The sequence below is a fragment of the Tiliqua scincoides genome, chromosome 8 (genome assembly GCF_035046505.1).
Source record: "Tiliqua scincoides isolate rTilSci1 chromosome 8, rTilSci1.hap2, whole genome shotgun sequence".
Classification (NCBI taxonomy): domain Eukaryota; kingdom Metazoa; phylum Chordata; class Lepidosauria; order Squamata; family Scincidae; genus Tiliqua; species Tiliqua scincoides.
Window position 1 is genome coordinate 58498891 of NC_089828.1, and position 22470 is coordinate 58521360.

Sequence of the window (22470 nt, forward strand, 5' to 3'; positions counted from 1 at the left end):
AGGAGCCTAGACCCTTCAGCTCTGTGCAGGAAATTCCAGCCATCGGCTTCAGCAACAGTTGTTCTGGCTTCTCGCTCGTCTTTCTCTCGGCTCTGCTGGGATGTGTCTTGAAAGTGGCAGCAGTTTTTGAAAGCAGCAATTCTGCATGAGTCACGGCAGATTCTCCTACACAGCTGCCGTGCGGCCTCCTCCAGAAAGAGGAGAGCAGCCCTTCTCGGTTGGGTGCGCTTGGAAGAGGTAATTTACTGATCGTTCCCCAGGTGGGAAGAGATGGAGCTGCACTGAACAGGGAGAGCGGGACCTGCTGAAGGCAGGAGCAGGGATTCACCCCAACCAACATCAGCTGAAATTTGGGGGGACTGGGATTAGAGGGCAGGATCCCCGGTATTGCCAGAGTGGCACCCAAAATGACAATAAGTAATGGGGAGGTGTTGTGTTCCGGAACAGCCTGATGCTCTCTATGATCTGGGATGCCACCAGGTCCACTGTCTCTATGCTACCCAAAAAACTCACCCTCAGACATTTACTGTGCTCCTTGTACAGTGCTGTGAAACCTCTGGTTTCATTGACAGGGACAATGCAGATGCACAGGGAACTGACTGCTTCTTGCTTCCGTGGGTGGGACGCAGACCAACGTGGCTTGCATCGGTGGCAGATTTGCCACCCCCTGGGACCCCTCACAATCAACCCCTGATGCAACCTGCACCATTGCAGAGGCAACGACCAATGGCTAAAGGTAGGAGAAAATGGTGATAACAAACTAAAAATACATAACACCACTTTCTGCACTTCTCACTGTTGTGAAAAAAGCTAAGAAACCCTGAAATCTGCAAAAAAATAAAACTGTTTTATTTGGTTTTTATTTATTATTTAATGGGGGGTGGAGGATGGGTAATGACTGTAGCTGCATCTGAAGACACAAGGCTATCTATATCACCTACCTAATACACTCTTAAAGTGATTATAATGTGTAAATTTTGAATAAAAACACAGAAGCGCAGAAAGCAATAACTTTGAAAAACACTTAAAAGTGAAAAAATAAAACTGTTTTCTGCTACTTCTACCAATGGCTTCTTTTGGCAGTTCCATCTCTTCCCACCTGGGGAACGATCAGTAAATTACCTCTTCCAAGCGCACCCAACCGAGAAGGGCTGCACTCCTCTTCTGCCTTCCCCTTCCTACCTCCTTCCCCTTGGCAGTGTGGCATTCTGCCAAGGCCCTAGAAAGTATTCCCTCGTTCACAGCCACCTGTGACCAAGGTTCAGGCGCTGGAGTGTCCTCTGATGGGCAGAAACCTAGCACTACACCTGGTGCCCCACCTGGTCTTTCCCAGCTGTACCCAGAGATGTTGCCAGGGGTTGAACCTCGCTGCTCCTGCCTGCTCTGCCCTGAGCAACAGGCCCAACCCCAGATGTGGCACCCAGGGCTTGGTCTGGCCCACAAGAGCCCTCCAGACTGGGACAAAAATTAAGTACACAGAGACAAAGTTACAGAACAGGGGAAGCAGACCTGATTTTTCTTTTAATTTAATCTCCATCTCGTCATAACAAGAGTGCATCTGGAGTGTTTACAAGGCATTTCGCACAGGCTTCCAAAATCTCCCAACAAAAAAAAATCCAGAAAGAAACAGAAAAACATCAGTCTATAAAATGAAGTCCCTTTCCAAAGCCGAAGGTTCTTGGAAAACCCAAATAAAAATGTGCTTCTGAGACTCCTCCCTTCCATAAATTCCTTGCCACATCTTCCTGCACGTTCCCTGAAAAAGGATAGCTATGGCACAGAGGTGAGCCAGGACTTTGTTTTGCTCATGCAAGGAGGGCAGTGTTGGAATTCATGAATTGTAGGAAGGAGCGCCCAGCAGACCCTCCCCATCTCTTTTCTCTCCTAAGAAAATACAGGACCGGGAGTGTGTGTGGAGACGATCCAGGCTGGAATCCGGCCTCCCTTCTCCTTCCCATTCAGACAGAACACGCCTCCAGATGGTGTGCTCCTTCTGGTCCAGTTGCTCCCACCTCCACCCACACATGGGTAGGGCCTCCTTGTACCCAAAGCATTGCCAGAAAATAGGAAAGGGCAGGTGTGGTCGTGTTTGCAAGAATGAATTCAGCTAGACTGTTAAAAAGTTTGGGACCCACTGGTCTAGGCGCTTAGTCTGCTCAGAGACCACTAACTGACCATATCCTGGGAACTCCAAGTGATCCAAGAATACACTGGGACATGGAATAGCTTCATGGGTTCTACTGTGATCCATAATCATAGTATGCTGTATGTCCTGTGCGCTGAGAATGTGGAAGCACTTGTACACCCATACGCTTTGGCTTCTTCTGAGCGAGGCAGGGGCTGAGAGCTAACGCTGTCTTCAATGTAGGAAAGATTGAGCGAATCCCATCTCGCAAAACCCAGCGCACCTTTCTCTGCACATTGCCGAGCTAGGAGCCAGACCGAAAAGCCCAACTGTCACTCCAAGAGGCAGAGATGAACCCACATCGCAATTTGCATTTCTGAGGAGGTGACATTCCAAGCACAACGTCTCAGGAGTTTTGGGTTCAGAGTGAAAGTAAGGAAAAACAAATTGCAAGGATGGCTCAATAAGGCTGCGTCTACCATAGCGCACAGGCGCTTTCCTCGCACAGACACGGCTCTCTGAGATTGGGGGGGGGAGCTGGCAGTGGGGAGCTCAATCAGCTACTTAGAATTCTCCATCCCGCCTGTCAGGCCGCATTTGCAAGAGCCAAGATGGCCTCCTGTGGCCTGCTCAACTCCAGACCCAGCAGAGACATTCCCCTTGTGGAGAGCCTACACGTGCAGGCTCTACTCAGAGTAGAGCTCATGGCTGCATCTATCCGAGTCAATATTGAAGCGTTACCTCTCAGTATCATTTGTGGCTTTACCCTTGTGGGAGACAACCAAGAGAACCTGTGATGTTCTGGCCTTGATTGTTCTCTGCCTCAAGGTATACGGGTTTCATTTCTTCTGGAAAACCTTAACCCAGTGGTTCCCCAACGTTTTAGCACCAGGACCCACTTATTAAAATAACACTCTGTTGGGACCCACCTGGCTTTACTAGACTAAAAAAATAAAATTTCACTTTACCTGTCACAAAAGCTTCTATTTTTATCCTTTTTACTGTTGGCAGGGGGGGGGGAGGCGCGCAGCCTCCTGGTGAGTTTGCTGAATTCCACATTCAGTGGATCGGGACCATTTTGGTGGCCTTGCCTTCCCCTTGGTAGTGGAGCAAGGCGCTGTCGCTTACTCATGAGTAAATATGCATGTATTTCACTTTTCCATAGGGCGCAACACACTTTCCTTGTCAGCGATCAGCTTGTCAGTTTCGTGACCCATCAAAAATATGGTCCCGATCCCTGCTTTGGACCAAAAAAAGTCCATAGAGACTGGTTGAGGCTACAAAATCAGCCATTCTGAGCTCCTCAAAGGAAAAAAGGAGGATATGGAACATAGATATCATGGATCTCTGGAGTGCAGGAGGGGCTTCAGGACCTCAAAGGGCAGGACCCTATCCTGACCCAGTTATCACCAGTACTGTGAATACTCTGCCCCAGTGTAACAATCAGAATTTTCCACCACACAATGCTACACTGTGGACAGAGCGTACACGTGTCTATTTTGCATAAGTTTGCTTTAATTGCCTGCTAATTGCAAAGAGGGGCTTATGGTAGTTCTGCCCCCCCCGCCCGGCCTGAAGCTTTGACAGCCCTGACTGGTTCCCCCTATAGACTGAGGTTCCACTGGATTACATTAATACTTCTTCAAGTTAAGGCTAGAAGCGTTCTCTCTTTGTGTGTATTTATGGGTGTTCAATGACAGTGGAGAAGGCGTTCCTTTCACACATTACGTGACAGCCACCCAAGTCAGCCGCTGAATGGAGGCTGAGCAAGAAGCCACTGGAACAAACGGCATGCATCGGCCTTCTTGTCCCCTCTGGGCAAGACGTGGTCATGTAAGCTACATAGCACTGATTCCCTGGTTTGGAGGGTCAAGCTGGGTGGTATCCTAGCACTGAGATTACTTTGCACACAACCGTTTTGAAGTATACACCAAAGGGGTGTTGCATATACCCAAAAATGCAGCATGCGTCAGCAGCGTAGGTAGAGGGGGTGCAAAGCACTAAGTCTTGTAGGGAGCCCACTGTGGCAGCCCCTCCCCTTCAGAGCCATTCTGGGCTGCGAGAGCAAAACGGAGGCATTTGCCTCCCTGCATTCACCTCCACTTTGCTCTCACTGTCTGAAATGGCTCCGGAGGGGAGGGGGAGGGGTCGCTTGCTTGCTGGGGTGCAGCTCCCTGCAAAACTTAGTGCTTTGCACCCCCTCTAGCTATGCCACTGATGCATGCCTAGGCAGCCAACATATCTCACACAAATAGACGAAACACGGAGTCCTGTTGGACCAGGCTTCCCTGTCGCGTTTAGGCCAAGAAGCAAACCTGGGTTTTCTACACGTAATGTGTGAACTGGTGCCAAGCCTCCATGCGTATGTATTGGAAAGTACAGCAAAGCAGGTTCAGAATCTCTCACCACCTCTGTGCTCTTGTGACCTGAGGTATCACTCTTCCCAATTGCCCTCGTGAGCTCTTCCCCCTCCACCATATCCTTGACTTTCTGGCTCCGGCCAAACTCCTCCACGGTCATCTTCATTTTACCTCTTAGCTCCTCTCATTTCCATCCCATCTCTTGCTATATTTTTTCTCCCTCTCCGACACCCATGAGATGACCTTGAGCCAGGGAATGCAAGACACAAACCACTGCCTTCCGCAGGGATGCCCTGATCCAGCAAGATTTCCCTCCAGCGTGTCAAGGGCCTCCCTTCATCCAACCTTTCTCTTATTTGCTAATTCCACAATTGCCAGGTTTGTGACCCAGCCACATGAGAGGCAACTAACCGCCTCTTGCCGCTTCCATCTTGGAGAACTCCCAGAAGCCTCTGCTCCATCAGCAAATGGCGCCTTCTGGTTCACAATCCAAGCCCAGGGAAGGCCTATTGTGTTGGACACAAAATCTCCTCTTGGAATTGCTGGTTCCAAGGATTCAGGAAGAGACCCCCTTGGAGACCAAACAAGAAGCAAAAATGAAAACCTCGGCTGCCGCTCTGGACCTTCTCTGGAACAGGCAGCGGCTTCATTTGGGAACCAAGTTATTTGCAAGCTCCATCTCCTGCCCCTCCACAAGGAAAGAGCGTTCCTATGAATGTTGGGGGGGGGGGGAGGTCCCTTTAGGAGCCGGACAGGGCCATATGGGCTGTCCTGCAGAGTCTCACATAATGGTGCAGCGGTTCCTTCGCAAAGCCCCCTGGAAGCGGATGGTGGTGTGGACATGCTTGCAACGCGCACAACCCACACTCTTGAGGAGTTCACTGAAAAGCAGGAGGATGTGCCAGTTGTACTTGGCCGAGCATTCAATGTAGCCACACTTCCAGGTCTTCTTCACCAGGTTGGAGACATTCCAGCGAGGGATGACCCGGCCTCTCTGGAGGTCCCGCTTGTTCCCCACAATAATGATGGGTGTGTCCGAGGTGCCAATGACCCTGCGCAGAGAAGCAGAGGGGAGTAAGTAACGCATTTTTCTGGTGGGGGGGGGGGGAGAAATTAAAGAGGAAAGGACCAAGGTGTTAGTTTACCCTTTCAAGATGATAGCCCTGTTGACTCCATCAATAAGAAACCCTGAAAGCCTGCCTGGATCAGACCAATCTCAGTCTGTCTAGCGGAGGGAAGTGAGAAGTGGTGTCTCTCAAGGATTTGTTTGTTGGCAACCTTCAGTCTCGAAAGACTGGTATCGCGCTCTGAGTGGTGATTCTGGAAAGGCCTCTAGTGTGGCTGAAAAGGCTGATTCGGGAGTGACAATCCCTTCCACACCATGAACAAGTGCAGTCTGTCCCTGGTCTGTCCCCCTGGTTATGGGCCTTCCTTCTTTGCCTCTTTGCCTCAGACTGTTGGCCAAGTGTCTCCTCAAACTGGGAAAGGCCATGCTGCACAGCCTGCCTCCAAGCGGGCTGCTCAGAGGCCAGGGTTTCCCACTTGTTGAGGTCCACTCCTAAGGCCTTCAGATCCCTCTTGCAGATGTCCTTGTATTGCAGCTGTGGTCTACCTGTAGGGCGCTTTCCTTGCACCCACAGAGGAGATCCTCTGGGATCCGGCCATCATCCATTCTCACGACATGACCGAGCCAACACAGGTGTCTCTGTTTCAGCAGTGCATACATGCTAGGGATTCCAACACGTTCCAGGACTGTGTTGTTTGCAACTTTGTCCTGCCAGGTGATGCCAAGAATGCATCAGAGGCAGCGCATGTGGAAAGCGTTCTCTCAAGGATTAGCATGTGATTAATCTGTTGAACTCCTTGCCACCAGATGTGGTGATGGCGTATGGCCTAGATGCCTTCAAGATGGGATTGAAGGAGGAAAAGTTCATCATGCCTTACAAGCCTTGATGGGTATATGCAGCGTCCTGGTTCTAGAAGTGGGCAATTTCCAACATGCCAGGTGCCAGGGAGTGGCCACAGGTTACAGCAGCGATTTTCAATCTTTTTCATCTCATGGCACAGTGACAAGGCACAACAATTGTCAAGGCACACCATCTGTTTTTTTTGACAATTGACAAGGCACACTGCACTGACAGCAGAGGCTCACATCCCCCAGTGGCCCTACTAACAAATGATTCTCCTCCAAACTCACAGGGCACACCTGCAGACCATCTGTGGCACACCAGTGTGCAACAGCACAGTGGAGGAAAATGGCTGGGTTATGGGCTGGGTTACAGGCTTCTCTGGTTGGCCACTGGTGAGATACAGCAAGCTGGACTAGATCTAGCAAGGCTCTTCTTATGTTTGGTTTTACTTCATTTGTTCATCTATGATCTGGAGTTGGGGGGTAAACAGCAAAGTAGTTGGGTTTGCAGAGGGCGCCAAAGTATTCCAGGTGATGAAGACTAAAGTGGGTAGCCAGGAGGCCCAAAAGGACCTCTCCAAACTGAGTGAGCAAACAGTGAAACAGCAAATGTGGCTCAGTGTCAACAAGCGGAAAGCAATGGAGACTGGGGCAAAAAAAAAAAAAAATCCTAGCTTCATGAATTCACTGATGGGAACTGAGCTGTCAGTGACAAACTGGGAAAGAATTCTGCAGGTTATGGTGGGCAGCTTGTGGGGAACATGAAGCAAAGGTGAGCTTCTGGCACTAAGCACTAGGCATTGCTCCCTCTTCCACCATATCAAATAATAATAATTCTTAAAAATACACCCAGACTGTGTGCTCTACCCACAGGATTCCTGTGCTGTTCACAAGAATGCTTGCAGTGGACAACTGGACCCCTTGTCTGCTCCCTTTCTCCTGCCAGAACCAGTGATAGGATCCAGGGAAGAGTCACATTTTTACCTGGTTTCTAGAATCTGCTGCCTTATGGTTTTGACATACTCAAAGCTGTCGAAGCAACAGATGTCATAGACCAAGATGTAGGCATGAACGCTCCGGAGGCCTCGGCAGCAGACGTCCGCCCACTCCTGCAAGACAGGGAGGGACGGGGGGGAGAGAGTGAGGGAGGGATGGATCAGGGAACACAGAGCGGCTCTAAGGCGGTACCACCCACCCGTCAACAGCTTGGCCCAAAGAAAGAGGTCCACACCCGTTCCGTAGGTTTGATTGCACAAGTAAGCATTTGGGTGCTCACAACAGGATGAAGTGCCCCCTTTTCCATTAGAATTTTCAACCAGGTGGAATTATGGGGTGGGCTCAGCAGATGGAGGGACCCTCAGGGAAACAGTGGAGGCAGAGCCATTTTCCTCCCTCTCCCGCCATACTAGACCAGGAGACATCAATGATGCTAATTGGTGGGAGGCTGAGGAGGGAAGCAAGGAGGGACTTCTGCAGGCAGGACACAATTAACCAGTGAAATTCACTTCCCCAAGATGTGGCAGTGGCCTAGATGGCTCTCAGAGCACATTGGGCAAAGTCCCGGAGGAGCACCTTATCAAAAGCTGCTACTCATGAGGGCTATGCAGTACCTCCAGTCTCAGGGGCAGTCTGCCTCAGAATACCAGTTTCAGGGGAATAACCCGCAGGGAGAGAGCTGTGACTGTCAGCTTCTGGTTGGGGCTTCCCACATGCATCCGGTTGGCCACTATAAAGGGCAGAGTTGGTCAGGCCAGACTCTAAGAAGGTCTACTTGTCCAGGCTGACCTGCCAGAACCAGAGGCACAGGAAGCAGGTGGGAGATTCCATGGTGGACCCAATACAGACCTTTGTCTCAAGGTCCCTAACAAACTGGCCCGGACCACTGTGAGAAACTGGCTGCTGGACTAAATAAGTCTTTGGTCTGATCCAACAGGTCCCTTCTTAAGTTCTGCTCTGATTAGGGCAGATTCAATGATGACACACAAAGGACACTGCAGAACTGATGAGCCGTGCAGGTGTGCAGAACTTATGCAGGCTGCAGAACCCAGATTCTCCTGGCGAAAAATCCCATTCGTGGCCATATAAGGTCCTTTCCTGTGTTTGAGGCACCAATTTCAGAGAGAGGAGCGATCGCGACCTGTCCATGGTCCTGAAGGAGCGACACTTGAGAGTCACTGGATCAAACTGCATCTTATACTAAATGCCAGTTGGGACCAGACTTGGGGGGTCTGGTTTTATTTATAAATTGCTTGGGGGAGGAGTTGAAATGTGGTTCAACCACAGCAGGGGGAGGGGATTTTAGTAATTTTCACCTGTCACACTTTTGATTCTGATTTGCCCCACTTTCTGCTCTATTTTTAGTCGGAAAAAACATCCATAGACTTTGCATTGAAGCTTTTCCTTCCTAAAAATAGTTAGCAGGGAGATTCATGTCATGGATCGAGGCTGCAGTGTGCTCAGAGCGTTAAAGGCTGCAATCTCCACCACGGGTTCACCATGCATCACAGCCAACGCCCCACGTACTATTTATAAACGAAACCAAGTCCCATTGAGCCATGTCACACTTTTAGCGTAATGTGCCATTTGTCCCATAGGGGGCGGAGAAAAATGTCTCTCCAGCCACAATTCCTACACCATGCAAAACCTCCATCCAGTGGCGGAGTTCGAGGGGGGGCAAAGCACCAAGTTTGGCAGCGAGCTTCACCACAGTGTGCAAGAGGCCCCTCCCCTCAGAGACATTCCAGTTGGGGGGAGCAAAACAGAGGCATTCACCTCTTCTCTGGGTCTTCTCTGGCATTCGCCTCTGTTTTGCTCCCATCTCCCAGAATGGCTCTGAAGGGGAGGGGAAGGGCCACCTGCATGCTGTGGTGAGGTTCCCCGCAGAACTTAGTGCTTTGCACCCCCTCTAGCTACACCACTGCCTCCACCTCTCCACCCCTCCCTTTGAGAGCCAGGGTGGTGTAGTGGTTTGGGAAGTGGACTTAGACCTGGATGATCCAGGTTCAAATCCCCCCTCAGCCACAAAGCTTCCTGGGTGACCTTGGGCCAGTCACTTTCTCTCAGCCCCACCGACCTCACAGGGTTGTTGTGAGGACAAGAAAGAGGGGAGGAGCAGCTCTGTAAACCGCCCTGAGCTCTTTGGAGGAAGGGCGGTACAAAAATGTGAAAAATAAAATAAATAAATAGTTACCATCTTTCTAAGCTGAAAAGTCGCAAAATATTTTGCTCTTCTTCCTCAGGGAGGTGCACTGATCCCCTGATCATATTGCCTGCTTTTTTTGCAAACTGTGTGCCTGCACAGAACTGCTGTGACATCAGAGCAAACCAGCTCTGTCAACTGCTGTCAGGTGGTGCTATCTCTCAATTCTTCCTCCTCATCTGTATCAGTCATGTTTACTTGGTAAGGGAAATGCCCTCTGCACATGCACAGAAGTAGTTCCTATTATTGCTTCACTAGCAAAATGTCCATCATTACTAGTAAAGGGGGGATCAGCACCTCTACATTGCAGGGATGACTGTATTCCACACATAGAGAAACTCTTTCCTCCCAGCATGGAGGCCCTCTCACTGGAGGACAGGCCGCAAAGTGCAGGGGGGGGGGCAGGATTCAACCCCTCTGCAACAGTATCCCCAAATGCACAGCATGACCATTTTCTCAGTGGAGTTAAAGACAGCCCATTCACTTCTATGGGAGAAAGTAACTAGATGCGCTGAGGGACAGCATTCAGAAAGGAACTGAAGTTGCCCCAGTATCTCACCCCAGTTTTGAGGGGGTAGAATGGGAAGGTTGTTGCCCTTTCTCCAACAGTTTTCCTAACGTGAAAGTTGTGCTATAGAAGTTAATGGGAACCATAGAACATCACACTTCCTCCCCAGTAAGACAGCATCCCTTTGGATCCAGTATGAGAGACAGACAAAAACAGAATACTCTATGCCCCTGACTTCACTTCTGTGACTAGTCTGGAGTGATTCCTGCTACTGACCCTTGCAGGCTCCAGCTCTCCCAGCTTGGCCCATTTCCCAGAAGACTGGTGAAGAGTAATTTGTGTTCATTGCTTTAGAAACCGGGGATGTTTTGATGGACCAGGCTATCTGTGCTCAAGCTCCTGCCAGTTAGAGTAGACCAGACTGGGCCAGCTGGACCAAGGACCCAACCCTGTACAAGGCCCACGCTCCTCGCCCCTTGCATCAGATGCAGATGGAGGGTTTTGCTGCTTGGGCAAGAAGCAGTCCTTGCAGTCGCCTGGTCAGAGGACAGGAGCAGTGGTGTAGCTAAGGGGGTGCACAGCATGACGTTTTGCATGCAAGCGACTCATCCCCCTCCCCTTTGAAACCATTACAGGTGTGGGGGGGGGAGCAAAATGGGGGCTTTTGACCAAAAGCCCCCCCTGAAATGCTCCCAGAAGGCATTTGCCTCTGTTTTGCTCCCACCTCCTGGAAAGGCTCTGAAGGAGAGGGGGAGGGGCCACTTGCAGGCTGCAATGAGGCTCCCTACCAAACAGAGTGCTTTACACTCCCTCTAGCTACACCACTGGCCACACAGAGTGCACTACAGCACTGGAGCCTGCTGGTGGGAAAGATGGGCGCCTTCAGGATCCTCCCCGTCTCCAGGGATGTTTCTCCCTTCTTCAGAAGCCTCCATCTGCTCCTGCTCCCTCCCCCCACCCCGCGTTTCAAGGCGTGTACCCAGCTGAGTATGTCACTGCCTTCTGCTTCTGTTGATCATTTATCCCCTGCCATTTCCGCCTGCTTCATGCACTGACCTTTCTCTTTGCTGCATGCAAGGCTCAGCTTGTCATCCTCTGGCACTCCAGAAGGCAAGGCTTCCTTCTCTCCTTCCAGGATGGTTGGCAACCTTCAGTCTCGAAAGGCTATGGTATCAGCCTACAGCACCCAGTATTCCCAGGCAGTCTCCCATCCAAGTACTAACCAGGCCTGACCCTGCTTAGCTTCCGAGATCAGACGAGATCGGGCATGTGCAGGGTGACAGTTCCAGGATGTTTGGAGAGAGAAAGCGGCGGCTCCCCTTCTGTGCCCCCCCCAGCCCCTTGATACACCGCAGCCCAGGGCAGGGGGTTGTCCTTTCACAGTATCAGCCTTTTCGAGCTGGATTCTGCTTTTAAAAATGCATTTCAAGGAAAAGATGAAATACACATTTTTAAAAAAATACTAAGAGCCCTTCTGGATCAGAACAAAGTGGACCCATTGAATCCAGCAACCCAATGAGCCAAGGCCCTCCAGGAAGGTCCCATGTAGACTGCACAAGCAAAGGCTCTCGTGCCTGTATTTGCCAGGCCTCCTAACACAGAGGATCAATTCAGCTCTCAAAGTCCAAAGCCAACAGGAGACGTCTCTTCCAGAAATGTGTCTGACCTCTCTAAAGTCATCTAAGGCTGTTAGCCATCATCCCCCCCCCCCATCTTGTGGCAATGAGTTCCACGACTTTGTTAGGAGCTTGTGTGCAGAGGTCCCTTCTTTAGTCTGTCCTGAATCTACTAAAAGTGGGCCAGGCGATAGTGAGGCTGGGGGGGGGGGGTGGCTCAGTATGTCTTGCAGGTGCTGCAGTGCAACGTGTAAATAGCCTCAACTACTCACCATTGGAGTGGCTCTGATAGTGAGCGGAAGGGTCTGCCTTACATGGCACACAGAGGCACCTGTAGCTACACTATTGGGCTGGGGGCAAAGGCAGTGTTCCTGTGCACCAGCTCACCCACCAACCTTGTTCTTTGATTGGAGAGGCAAGGCAACGGCATGTTTCCTTAAAACTATTATCACAGACTGAGACTGCAGAAGCCCTTCGGGGAACGGGGCAGTGGTGCGGTGCACCAGGTCTCGAGAAGAATGTTCACCTGGCTTGGACATGTTGCATGTGAAATCTAGAACCAGGAAGAAATGCACCCAGCCTGTGAAACTCTTTCTGATGTGAGAAAACAGACCCAGTGATTTATCAGGAACCAGAAGACAGGGCTGGACCCTGGTTAAATAGGAGCAGGGAGCATATAGACCCGTTTCAAACAGGAGGGATGTGGGAGCCCCCAGAATCTGTGGTTCGCAGCTGCCACCCAGCAGAATTGCCCTTTCTGGTCATCAGCGGCACACACAAGAGGACCTACCTGCAGGGTGTTTACTGGGAACGAGGTGATGGGCGGGAAGTCCATGATCTGTAGGTCGTGAACGTGGCCATTCATGACCACGGCGGGCAGGTAGATGCGGCGGGCCTTGGTGGGCACACAGACCTCGCTGAACTCGTTGTAGAGGAATTGGCGGACAATGGCGCTCTTCCCGACTCCCTGAGCACCCAGCACGGCAACCTTGAACGTTGTCACCATGCCTCCCGGCCGTGGCCCCCCCGAGCAACGCGGCGATCGGCTCCCGGGCGCAGTCCGCTGCCTTTGCGCTGCTGCCAGGAAGGCCCCTGGGCTGCATATTCCAGCAGCTGCTGTGTCAGCCACAATCAGGAACCATTTCCTTGACGGCTTGGCCTGTCACTGAGAGACCAAGAGAAATCGTGTCATACGCAAGGCCTGAACGTGAGAACACCTGGCGCTCCCAGGAAGTGGAAAGGCAGGACAAAGCTTGGGGGCTTCCCAGGGGCAGGCATCTGGTGGGCCATTGTGGGAGGCAGGGTGCTAGATCCACCGTGGCTTGACCCAGAGAGGACGCTTACAGATGTGTCAGAAGGGATAACACACATTCATAGAGAGAATGGGTTTGTTAACAGCTGGTAGTCACAGTAGCTGCATAGAACTTCCATGTTCAGAGACACTGTGCCTCAGTTGCTTGGGTCATTACAGGGGGGGCTGCAACTTTTGTACCCTGCTTGCAGGCCTCTTGGAGGGATCGGGGTGTTCCTCTGCTGAAGGTCAAATGCTGGTCCAAATGGTCTGATCCATCAGGGCTCTGAAGGCCTCTCCGAGACGGAGATGGATCTATTCTAGTTGTACTAGACAAGTGCCAAGAACTTTGCTGAACCTCAACCACAAGGCAACTGACACATGAGATGAAGCAGGGGCATATTTTGCCATCACCTCTGTGTATAGTGCTTTGCTAAACCCAAGCTGCCAGGCAGCCTGGCACACAGGCCAAACCGGTATTTTGAAAACAGTTGGAACAGGTTGTTACTTCTTAAAAAGGTTTCATGCAAAACTCTATAGGAAGCCAACGTAGCAACCCTCCCAGGATTCTTTCTTGTACAGTTCCTTAGCTGAACAGGCAGAAATTTAGCTGGTCACACCCCCTTGGTTGCATCTCTAGGATAAGCATCACCTGTGGAACATCTGCCTGACAGTGCAAGCATTAAAGTCACAGGGGGAAAGCAACCCCCAGACTCTCTTCCTCACAACTCTATTACGCCTTGAGACAGCCGACTTTAAATACACACACAAGACAGGCAGAACTTAATTAAACTGCTGGCTAGATCACCGTGGCAGAGGTCTAATGCAATTGGCTTGTGTGGATCTTTCCAATGTAATCAACTCAGTGATGCGTTAATTTAGGAGGCGGCTGAAATGTCTCACCTCTCCTGCCTTGCCATAAATCTGCGGCACTCCCTCACCTCAGCAGCGCCCAAAAGAGCTCAAAGCCAGATCACTCAAGGCAGATCCTGGACCCCTTTCCAGACCCTTTCCCATCCCACTAGCCGTCCTCTCAGGGTAAGAGGGGCACTTGCTTTGCCCTTCCCTTTACAATGGGTGCTTGTGAATGAAACAAGGGTACTAACTGATTAAAAGACTGAACTGTGAGCATGAGATTGTAGGTTCGAATCCCACCACCTCTCAGGCTACAAATGTTTGGCAGTTTGGTACCACTTTGGATGCCCTCAAAGGATGTTGGGAACTGTAGTTCAGTGGAGGTGCGAATTCTTTCTGAGCAAACTCCACCACTGGCCCCCATCACACTATTCCAGTTCCCAGGGACTGCTAGGGAGTCTGTGATACTATTCCAGTTCCCAGGGACTGCTCCAGTTCCAGTTCCCTGGGACACTATTCCAGTTCCCAGGGACTGCTAGGGAGTCTCAGCTACTCACTTCAACAGGGGGGCAAGCTCCACCACAGTTATTGAGATAAATTGTGTATATTAGACACTGAGACACAGCCAGGTGCCAGAAGCCCCTCCAAGGAGAGTGTAAATCTTCCAGCAGGGCAGACACTCTCCCTCCCCCCCCCTAGCTCCAGACTTGCTTTGCACTTTTAGCAAAAGTGAACCTGGAAGAAGTGCTAAGAGGACAGGCCAGGAGGAACCAGTTTCAAATCCTCGCTGTGCCATGAAGCTCATTGGGTGAGATCTTGGGCCCGACACCCACACTCTCACCGTCAGCTTCAGAACAAGGTTTTTTTTGTTTTTTGTTTTAATTGGCACTGGTTTGGAAAATGGCAAGCCACTGAAGGCTCTGGGGCCAAATCCACTCACCCCTGCGCCAAGGAGAGCCCTTTGCCCCTGCAGCTGCCAACCACAGTGTGGATGAAGAACAGAACAGGTGTAGCAGAAGCCTGGGAGATGGAGCGAGGCTGGCCTGCCACCTCTGACACCCAGGCCAGCCTTCCAGGAATATCTGGGCCTGCATCACCTTGCGGGGGACACTTGGTCCCCCCCCCCAAAGCCAGCATCGCCCGCACTGACTAGCAGCAACAGAGAAGGGTCTTTTCCAGCCCTCCCCGCAGATCTGGAGGCTCTTCCATGGCCCTACAGCCTCTCCCTGAAAAGCAACGGCTGACCAGAGAGAAGATGTGCCTCTGGCTGGCCACCTCTGACCAGCCAGAACGCCTGCGATTCCTAACGTTGTACACCTTAAGCCCTATCCTTGATTTTCACTAAGCCTAAGTGCAAGTCACTGAAAGAAGCACACCTGCACTTCCTCACCTATTCTTGCCTCCATCTTCTGCCCCCCCCCCCACCCGTTGCCTCCTCTGCCTTCCTTCCTAGATTTAGATTGTAAGCCCCTCAGGGCAGAGACCTGTCCTTTTTGTACTGAAGCAGAGTCAAATCCTTCCCCTCATATCTCCCAGCCTCTTTTCCTCTGTTATTTTTACCATGTCGAATATGAGATTGTAAGCCCCTCGGGGCAGAGACCTGCCTTCATGTACTTTGCAAAGTGCTAGCCACACTGAGGGTGCCACAGTTTTTATACACACAGCTGCCCACGCATGCACGATACCCTCTTTTTCCTGCACAGCATCTTAAGTCCTTTCTATTCTGCAACCATAAATGGAGCTTCCTTCCCCCTGCCCCCACATCCCTGCCCAAGGAACCCTGGGAAGCACACATTTGCAAGAAGGCTCTGCACAAGAGATGCTGGCGCTGAGCAGCTCCTTGGCAGAGCCCCCACAAAACTGTGCCACCCCCTGCCTTCCGTCAAACCACCACCATGTTAATAAGTCTCTACAGCTTCTCCGCGGTTGGCCCTCTGCTGCCTGGGCAGGGCTTTGTGTTATCTCAGAAAAAAGGCCCATTTCAGGGTGAATTGCAGAGAGAGAGGCTGCTTGCCCAAAGACAAGGATTTGGAGTTGATCTCGGGAGGTCTACGTAGTGTCATCTCCTTCTTGAGCTGCATTCGATTTGCTGAGACGGTTGTCCAACACAGGTCTTCACACATCCTCAGTCCTGTTTAGGGGGCAGAGTCGCAGAGTGGGGAGGAAACCGGGCGGCTGCCTGCCAGTCAGGCTGAGACAGTCCAGCCAAGAAAGTGGTCTTGCGTGGGGGTCGTGCAAGTCACAAAATGCAAAGCTTGCCTGGGGCTCTTCTGCAGTCGGGGCACAACAAGGCCCCACATGGACCTCGGAGACAGATCCACCCAAGCTGTGCCCAGGGCAAGTGTTCTGGAAACCAAGTGAGCCATCTGAAAATGACAGGCTCAAGGTGATGGCGGGCAGTGGGAAATGAGACCCACTGTTTAGAGGTTGTCAGGAAGACCACAGGCAGGGCATGAAGACAAGAGCCCTCTCCCTTTGACACTCACCAGCAACTGCTGTTACGAGGTAGACTGCCTCTGACACTGGAGGTTACATTAGGCAATCAGGCCTCGGTCCTCTCAACCTCTGTGAATTGGTCTAATTCCCTTTGAAAGTCACCTAAGCCAATGACCATCATCCCGTGGCAGTGAGTTTCACAAGTAATTGAATGAGGAATTTTGTCAATTGGCTTGACTGGGTGAGAGAAGAACATCTCCCTGGCCACTTTCTCCACACCGGGCATAAATGCCATAAACCTCTTATCATGTCTCCTTTCGTCACATTTGTTCCTGGACCATAAAGCTCCCCACACTCACCCTGTTCTCCAAGGAATAAGCGCTTGCCTTATGAACATTTTGGGTGCTCTTTTCCACCACCCAAATATTTCAGCAGGTTCCCTGTTAATGGGACTTCAGTCACTGGCCAGACAGAGGTGTAATTTGCACACACAAAAATAGATGGAAGAGGTAGCTAGTTAAAAATGCTGGAGTATTCTTGAAGTTGGGGAATTAGCAGAAGGTGGCCACAGTTATCTCAACTACCTGGAGACACGTTGCCTTGGACCTCAGAGTGCAAGAATAGAGGCTGGCTCTCCACTCCCAGAACCACCACACACGACGTTGCCTACTTGTGGGTCTGCAAGAGGGTCTTGCCTACTTGTGCAAGAGGGATCTGAAGGCCTTAGAATAGAAGTAGGATCTGAAGGCCTACTTGTGCAAGAGGGACATGTGCAAGAGGGATCTGAAGGCCTTAGGAGTGGACCTCAACAAGTGGGAAACCCTAACCTCTGAGCAGCCCGCTTGGAGGCAGGCTGTGCAACATGGCCTTTCCCAGTTTGAAGAGACACTTGGCCAACAGTCTGAGGCAAAGAGGCAAAGAAGAAAGGCCCATAGCCAGGGAGACAGACCAGGGACAGACTGCACTCGCTCCCAGTGTGGAAGGGATTGTCACTCCCGAATCGGCCTTTTCAGCCACACTAGACGCTGTTCCAGAGCCACCTTTCAGAGCGCGATACCATAGTCTTTCGAGACTGAAGGTTGCCAACTACTACTTGTGGGTCTGCATTTGATGACCACTTGCACGTGTGTGAAGGCGCCACCCAGGAGTGTAACACCACAGATACAATGCTCCTGCTTTCTTTGATACTTTCCAACTGCGCCAGTTCACATTGTGACAGCTGTGAGTTATCCAGGGTGAAGAAACAAGCAATTGCATGCATGTATGAGCCAGTCATAACTCCCCTTCCTCCATGTCCTGACCGCCACAGGTTGCAATGTAGTGAGAGCACCATTCCTCTGTGTGCGCACACAAGATCAGCACGTGCCTGGCAGCTGACACACTGGCCCATCCATGTACACTAGGAGCACATGAATGTTCACTAATGGAGGCTGCTGATCTATGGCAGGTGTAGGCACATGTGAAAATACATACATGGCAGCCTGGGGGCCTGAACACCATAAACTGGATAGGATCAAGACAGGCTCCAAAGCCTGTCTGGTCCAGCATCCCGGTGCCCACAAAGACTTCCAGGAAGTCTGTACCCATCATGCTTCGTGGTGGGCTTCTTCTGCCATCTCTCCCCTGCAACTGGTATTCAGAAACAGGCTAACCTACCTGCAGTGGGCCACAGACAGAAAAGAACTACACCACCAAGAAAAAACTTCTGCATTACAAACAGTTCCTGATTACTCAGGTCAGTGAGCAAAGCAGAACTTTGGCTCACCAAACAGTCAAAGCCAAACCCAAAACATAAACAAAGACATATTTGGTAATGTTCTTGTGGCATCAGGGATCTAGTCCTCCAATATACAGGCAGTGAACATCTCTCCACATTTGCATCCATGCTCACTTAAGGCATAGGGATGTGCATGTCAAATTGGGATGATACACACTGATGCACAGAAGAATGCACCTTCCACATACATCATCTTCTTGTGGGCAGGTGGACTTGCCCAGTAGCACTGTAAGGGAGCGGGCTGTTCCAGCAGACAGTGCCATAGGTGGGAGAGAGGGCCTGGTGTGGCAGGACCTCTCCCCCAGAGGCTCTTGTGTGAGGACAAACTTGCCCACAGTTGGTGGTTCCAGAGTGGCTTTGCAGTGCATCACTGGGGCCTGGAGAGAAGAAGGTTATGACTTTACAGATGAGCAAGAGGAGGCCTCAGCTGAGTTGGGAGACTAAATGCCCCTCTCTGCACTGCCTGGGTCAGCCCCAAGGCCTGAAGCCACTAATCGGCTGAGATCTGCAGGCTGCCTCAATTGCAGGGTCAGGAAATAGAGGGTCCCCTGGCAAAAGTGGGGCCAGGCATGGGGGAACATGCAGATTTCAGAGGGAAGGGGGGACATCTGTAGGGGCAGCTCAAGCTTCCAGGTCTGTTTGCCACACTACTCCTGGACTCGTCACCTGTCACAGGACCCACACGGCCTCCCTGCTTCATCCACAGCTTCCAAACCTCACCTGTCTTCTCTCCCTGGGGCCTCAAGTCAGCTGTCAAACCGCAGAGAGGGCCATTTGAGTTGTTTTTACAGGAGGGGGGAGGGACAGCCCCCCCCGGTATTCTTGCACAGATCCCCCCTTTCCCAAATGCATTTGGCCTGCAATCTTGTCCTCTCGGCTGCACAACATTTAACTTGGACCCACAACAGGAATCGTATGCCCCTTCGCACCTCATTGCACACAGTCCAAGGGGCAGTTAGAGGACGGGTCAGCTCCCCTGTGCAGCACCCCCTATTAGCCCCCCATACCCCTTGGCCAGTGTGCACTGGAAGGTGAGAAGGTCTACCAAGTCCCCACACCTCTTACCAGGTCACCCCCAAGCAATCCCTCTCCCTCTCCAAAGCCCTTTCCTTACCTTGCAATGACGCCAAGGACAGTCTCTCCCCAAGGCAAAATGTCTCCTGCAACAGACCCCAAATCCTTGGAAACAATGGGGGTGCCAGCTGGTTGCAGAGTGGGGGAGATCTTCCATTCAGCAATCCCACCCAGATGGGGGGGGGGGTGAAGCTCCAATCTGTGTTTTTGCAGAAAGAAAAAAAAAAAGCCTGGGAGCTGCAGCTGCTTCTGGTAAGGGAAATGGGGGGGGGGGGGAAGAGAAGAGGATGCTTTAATAGGCTAAAATAATGTGACTTTCATCTCATCTCTCCTCTGGAATGCTTAAAATAATTCCACTGTCTTTTCTCTGGCCTTGTCCCCCCCAGTATTTTCTTGTCTTCCTCTTGCAATGCAGAGAAGTGGGCACCCTCAGAAAGATGAGACATGTGTATGTGTGTGTGTGTGTGTGTGTGTGTTAGGGAGAAAAAGGGGAGGGGGTTAGGAAATCTCCTGCCACTGATTGCAGGAGAGCCACAGGGTCACAAAGCCTGCCATGTTCCATTTTCGAGGGAGAAGGCAGCTGGGCACCAGCAGGTTCACCATCTTGGTGGGTTTGTTGATCGCTGCAGGAACTTGGAGATACAGTAAGACCCAGGATGGAGCTGGGCCAGCCCGGAGTGCTCTGGTGTGTCACTGTGTTTTTGAATGAGCTGCAGATGCTCCAAAATGTGTCACATTCATGTTGCCAGACCAGCTGCGGGTGTTCTGGTATGTGCAGGGTGCTCAGTGAGCTCTTTCCCTCCTGCTGCCTGGAGTCAAAATGATGCTTAGAGGCTGAAAGTGCTGGTCTGTTTAAAGAGACAGCTTGAAGCGCTGGACAGCACAGCGGGGGCAACTTATAGAGCACTCCTATGTACATCTTCTTGGAGGTACGGCCCACTGGATGCAGTGGGGATTACTCCCACTTAAGTGTGTACAGGATTGCAGCCTTAGAGGCATATCCCCACCTAGCTGTAAAAGTCAGCAGGTGACCTTGGGCCTGTCACCCATTTGCACCTACCTCCGAGGGTTGTTGTGAGGATAAAATTAACTTGACATTCTTGCCCACTATGGGCCCAATCCTATCCAAATTTCCAGCACCAGTGCAGCTGCCATGCAGCCCTGAGGCAAGGGAACAAACATTCCCCAAACTTGTGGAGGCCTCCCTAACTACCCTCCTACCACAGAATGCAGTGTGCACCCCATTGGCACAGCAACACCAGGGCTGGGAAGTTGGATAGGATTTGGCCCTATATCTGTTAGTAGAAAGGATATTTTTATCCTGTCTTTCAACCAACAGTCACAAACACACACACACACACCACCACAAAAAGCCACAACTTTGCTGAACTTTGTTCTCCCCATTAAACCTCACTTCCCTCTTTCTCTGTTGCTATTGCCTCCTCTGTGTCAAATTTTAGATTGTATGCTCTTTGGGGCAGGGATCTGCCTCTCTGTTATTACTCAGTGAAATGCCACATGTGAGATTTATCCTTACCTAACTCATTTCTGCCCAGCCCACAGGGGTATACATTTGATCCCTGTTGCATATATGCAAAGTTGGGCAGAAATGGCTTAATCCTAAGGCTCACTTTGTGACCTTGAGTTAGTTGCTCTCTTCCAGCTTAGACTACCTCACAGGGTTGTTGTGAAGATAAGAAGTGCGTGTGTGGAGGGGAAGAGGACAGCATCCCATTTGAGCTCCTTGGAAGAAGGGTGGGATCAAAATATAACTGAGAGTCATTTCATGGCTTGAACTAATCTATTTTTCAAATGGGCACGATTTTAATTCACATTCATGTCTCTTCCCACAATCACTCCCCTGCTCAGCTCGTTCGGCTGGTGAAGGGAGGTTCAAGCTCAATAAGTCTCACTGCTCACCCCCTTTCCCTGGACGCAGAGATTTCACCCAGCCCAGACAGCTGCTGCTTGGGGGTCGTGCCATTTTGACCCCTCTCGACCTGCTTTGGCTCTCCCGCTCTGCTTCTGAGCACAATTTCAAACCTTGTCATCTTTAAAGCTCTGCCTGGTTTGGGCCTTAGGCCAGCCACACCGCAATGATCTGTCCACCTGCTAAGATCAGCAAGGGAGGCTCTGCCCCACATTCCACTTCTACCAGAGGTTAAACTGGTGGGTGATTCAAGAATGGATCTTCTCTATGGTGGCATCATTCTGGACTCAAAGTCCTTGCCACAGAAGCAGGGGCCAGCACAACCATGAGGCCCACTGAGGAGGTAGCCTCAGAGAGCAGAGTGGCAGTGCTCACTCCACTCCCTGGCGTGGAAGAGGGCCACAAAGCAGAAGAGGACAGAAGCCACAGAGGGGAAGAGCCTCTTGACTATACTTGAAAGAGGCCTCAAAGCACAGAGAGGCAGCCACAGGGGCATCTTCCTCCGCAGCAGTTTCATCCTGAGGGTCTTCTTGCAACGGAGAGATTTATTCTTTGCAGGGCTGGAAATGGAGGTAAGAAGATGCCGAGCACACTTGCTCCTCCGGCATCGCATCAAACCCCTCTCACAAACAGCACAAAACAAACGGCAAAACTTCTAAGCCTGGAGGGTCCCCCTACAGGGGAATCGCTGCCTGCTTCGCTGGTCCTTCTCTCTGCTACCCCTTTCCTGAGCAGGTTGGAGGACACACTGATGCTCCGGACATTATGGAGATGGAGCCCATCTAGATCCTTCCCTGCATGCTTTTGTTGGGGTCTGAGAGGGAGGCTAGCAGTGAGGGAGCAGGTGAAGTCTCAGCCAGTGTGCTAAAGTTTTGTTTGGCTTCTCCATTCCCAACTCAGAATTTTCAAGCTGAGCAAGGCCCTTACAGTGTGAATGTCCGGCCTCCGTTTAGCCCAGACTTAAATCTGTCTAACCCCAACACCTTTGTTGCCCCAGGGAATTGCAGTTCTGTGACCTGGGAGGAGGGAGGACAGAACACCCGACACTCTTCTTGAACGATAGACCCCAGCATCCATTCTGGAAATGGCGGCCTTGGCAGGCCTCCCTTCTCCTGGCGCCAGCACCCACTACATGGAGCAGGGAGGGATTCTCCAATGTGCCTGCAACTCCAGACCATGATGCCGACTTCTGCATTGGAGCTGAAAGCGTCCTCCAATCCAGTCCCACAGTGAGAGGCCCCACTGATACCAGCCACACATAGTGGTTTAACTTTAACTGAAATGGGAATGAGCTGCCCAGAACCCTGTTAAAAAGCACCAGCCTCACCCCCCCCCATCAGCGCCTTCCGCATATTTCACCCTGCCCCGAGCAAAGAGACATCACAGGTGG

At 51.3% G+C, this 22470-nt stretch overlaps 1 protein-coding gene and 1 pseudogene across 1 annotated transcript; both read right to left on the minus strand.

The window, feature by feature from the left end:
- Positions 1-5266: 5266 nt before the first annotated feature.
- RASL10B (RAS like family 10 member B) lies at positions 5267-12723 on the minus strand. Its single transcript, XM_066636508.1, has 3 exons — positions 12508-12723; positions 7379-7503; positions 5267-5537 (listed from the first exon to the last, which is right to left on the minus strand). The coding sequence occupies exons 1-3, from the start codon at positions 12721-12723 to the stop codon at positions 5267-5269; spliced, it is 612 nt and encodes a 203-aa protein (XP_066492605.1).
- On the minus strand, positions 11276-11392 carry LOC136659739 (5S ribosomal RNA; annotated as a pseudogene).
- Positions 12724-22470: the final 9747 nt, after the last annotated feature.

Excerpts from the sequence above, each read along its gene's own strand:
- RASL10B (XM_066636508.1), bottom strand. The coding sequence starts at position 12,723 with ATGGTGACAACGTTCAAGGTTGCCGTGCTGGGTGCTCAGGGAGTCGGG. Across the intron at positions 7,504-12,507 it reads TCCCAGTAAACACCCTGCAG|GAGTGGGCGGACGTCTGCTG; the intron begins GTAGGTCCTCTT and ends CCTGTCTTGCAG. Across the intron at positions 5,538-7,378 it reads CAGCAGATTCTAGAAACCAG|GGTCATTGGCACCTCGGACA; the intron begins GTAAAAATGTGA and ends TTCTCTGCGCAG.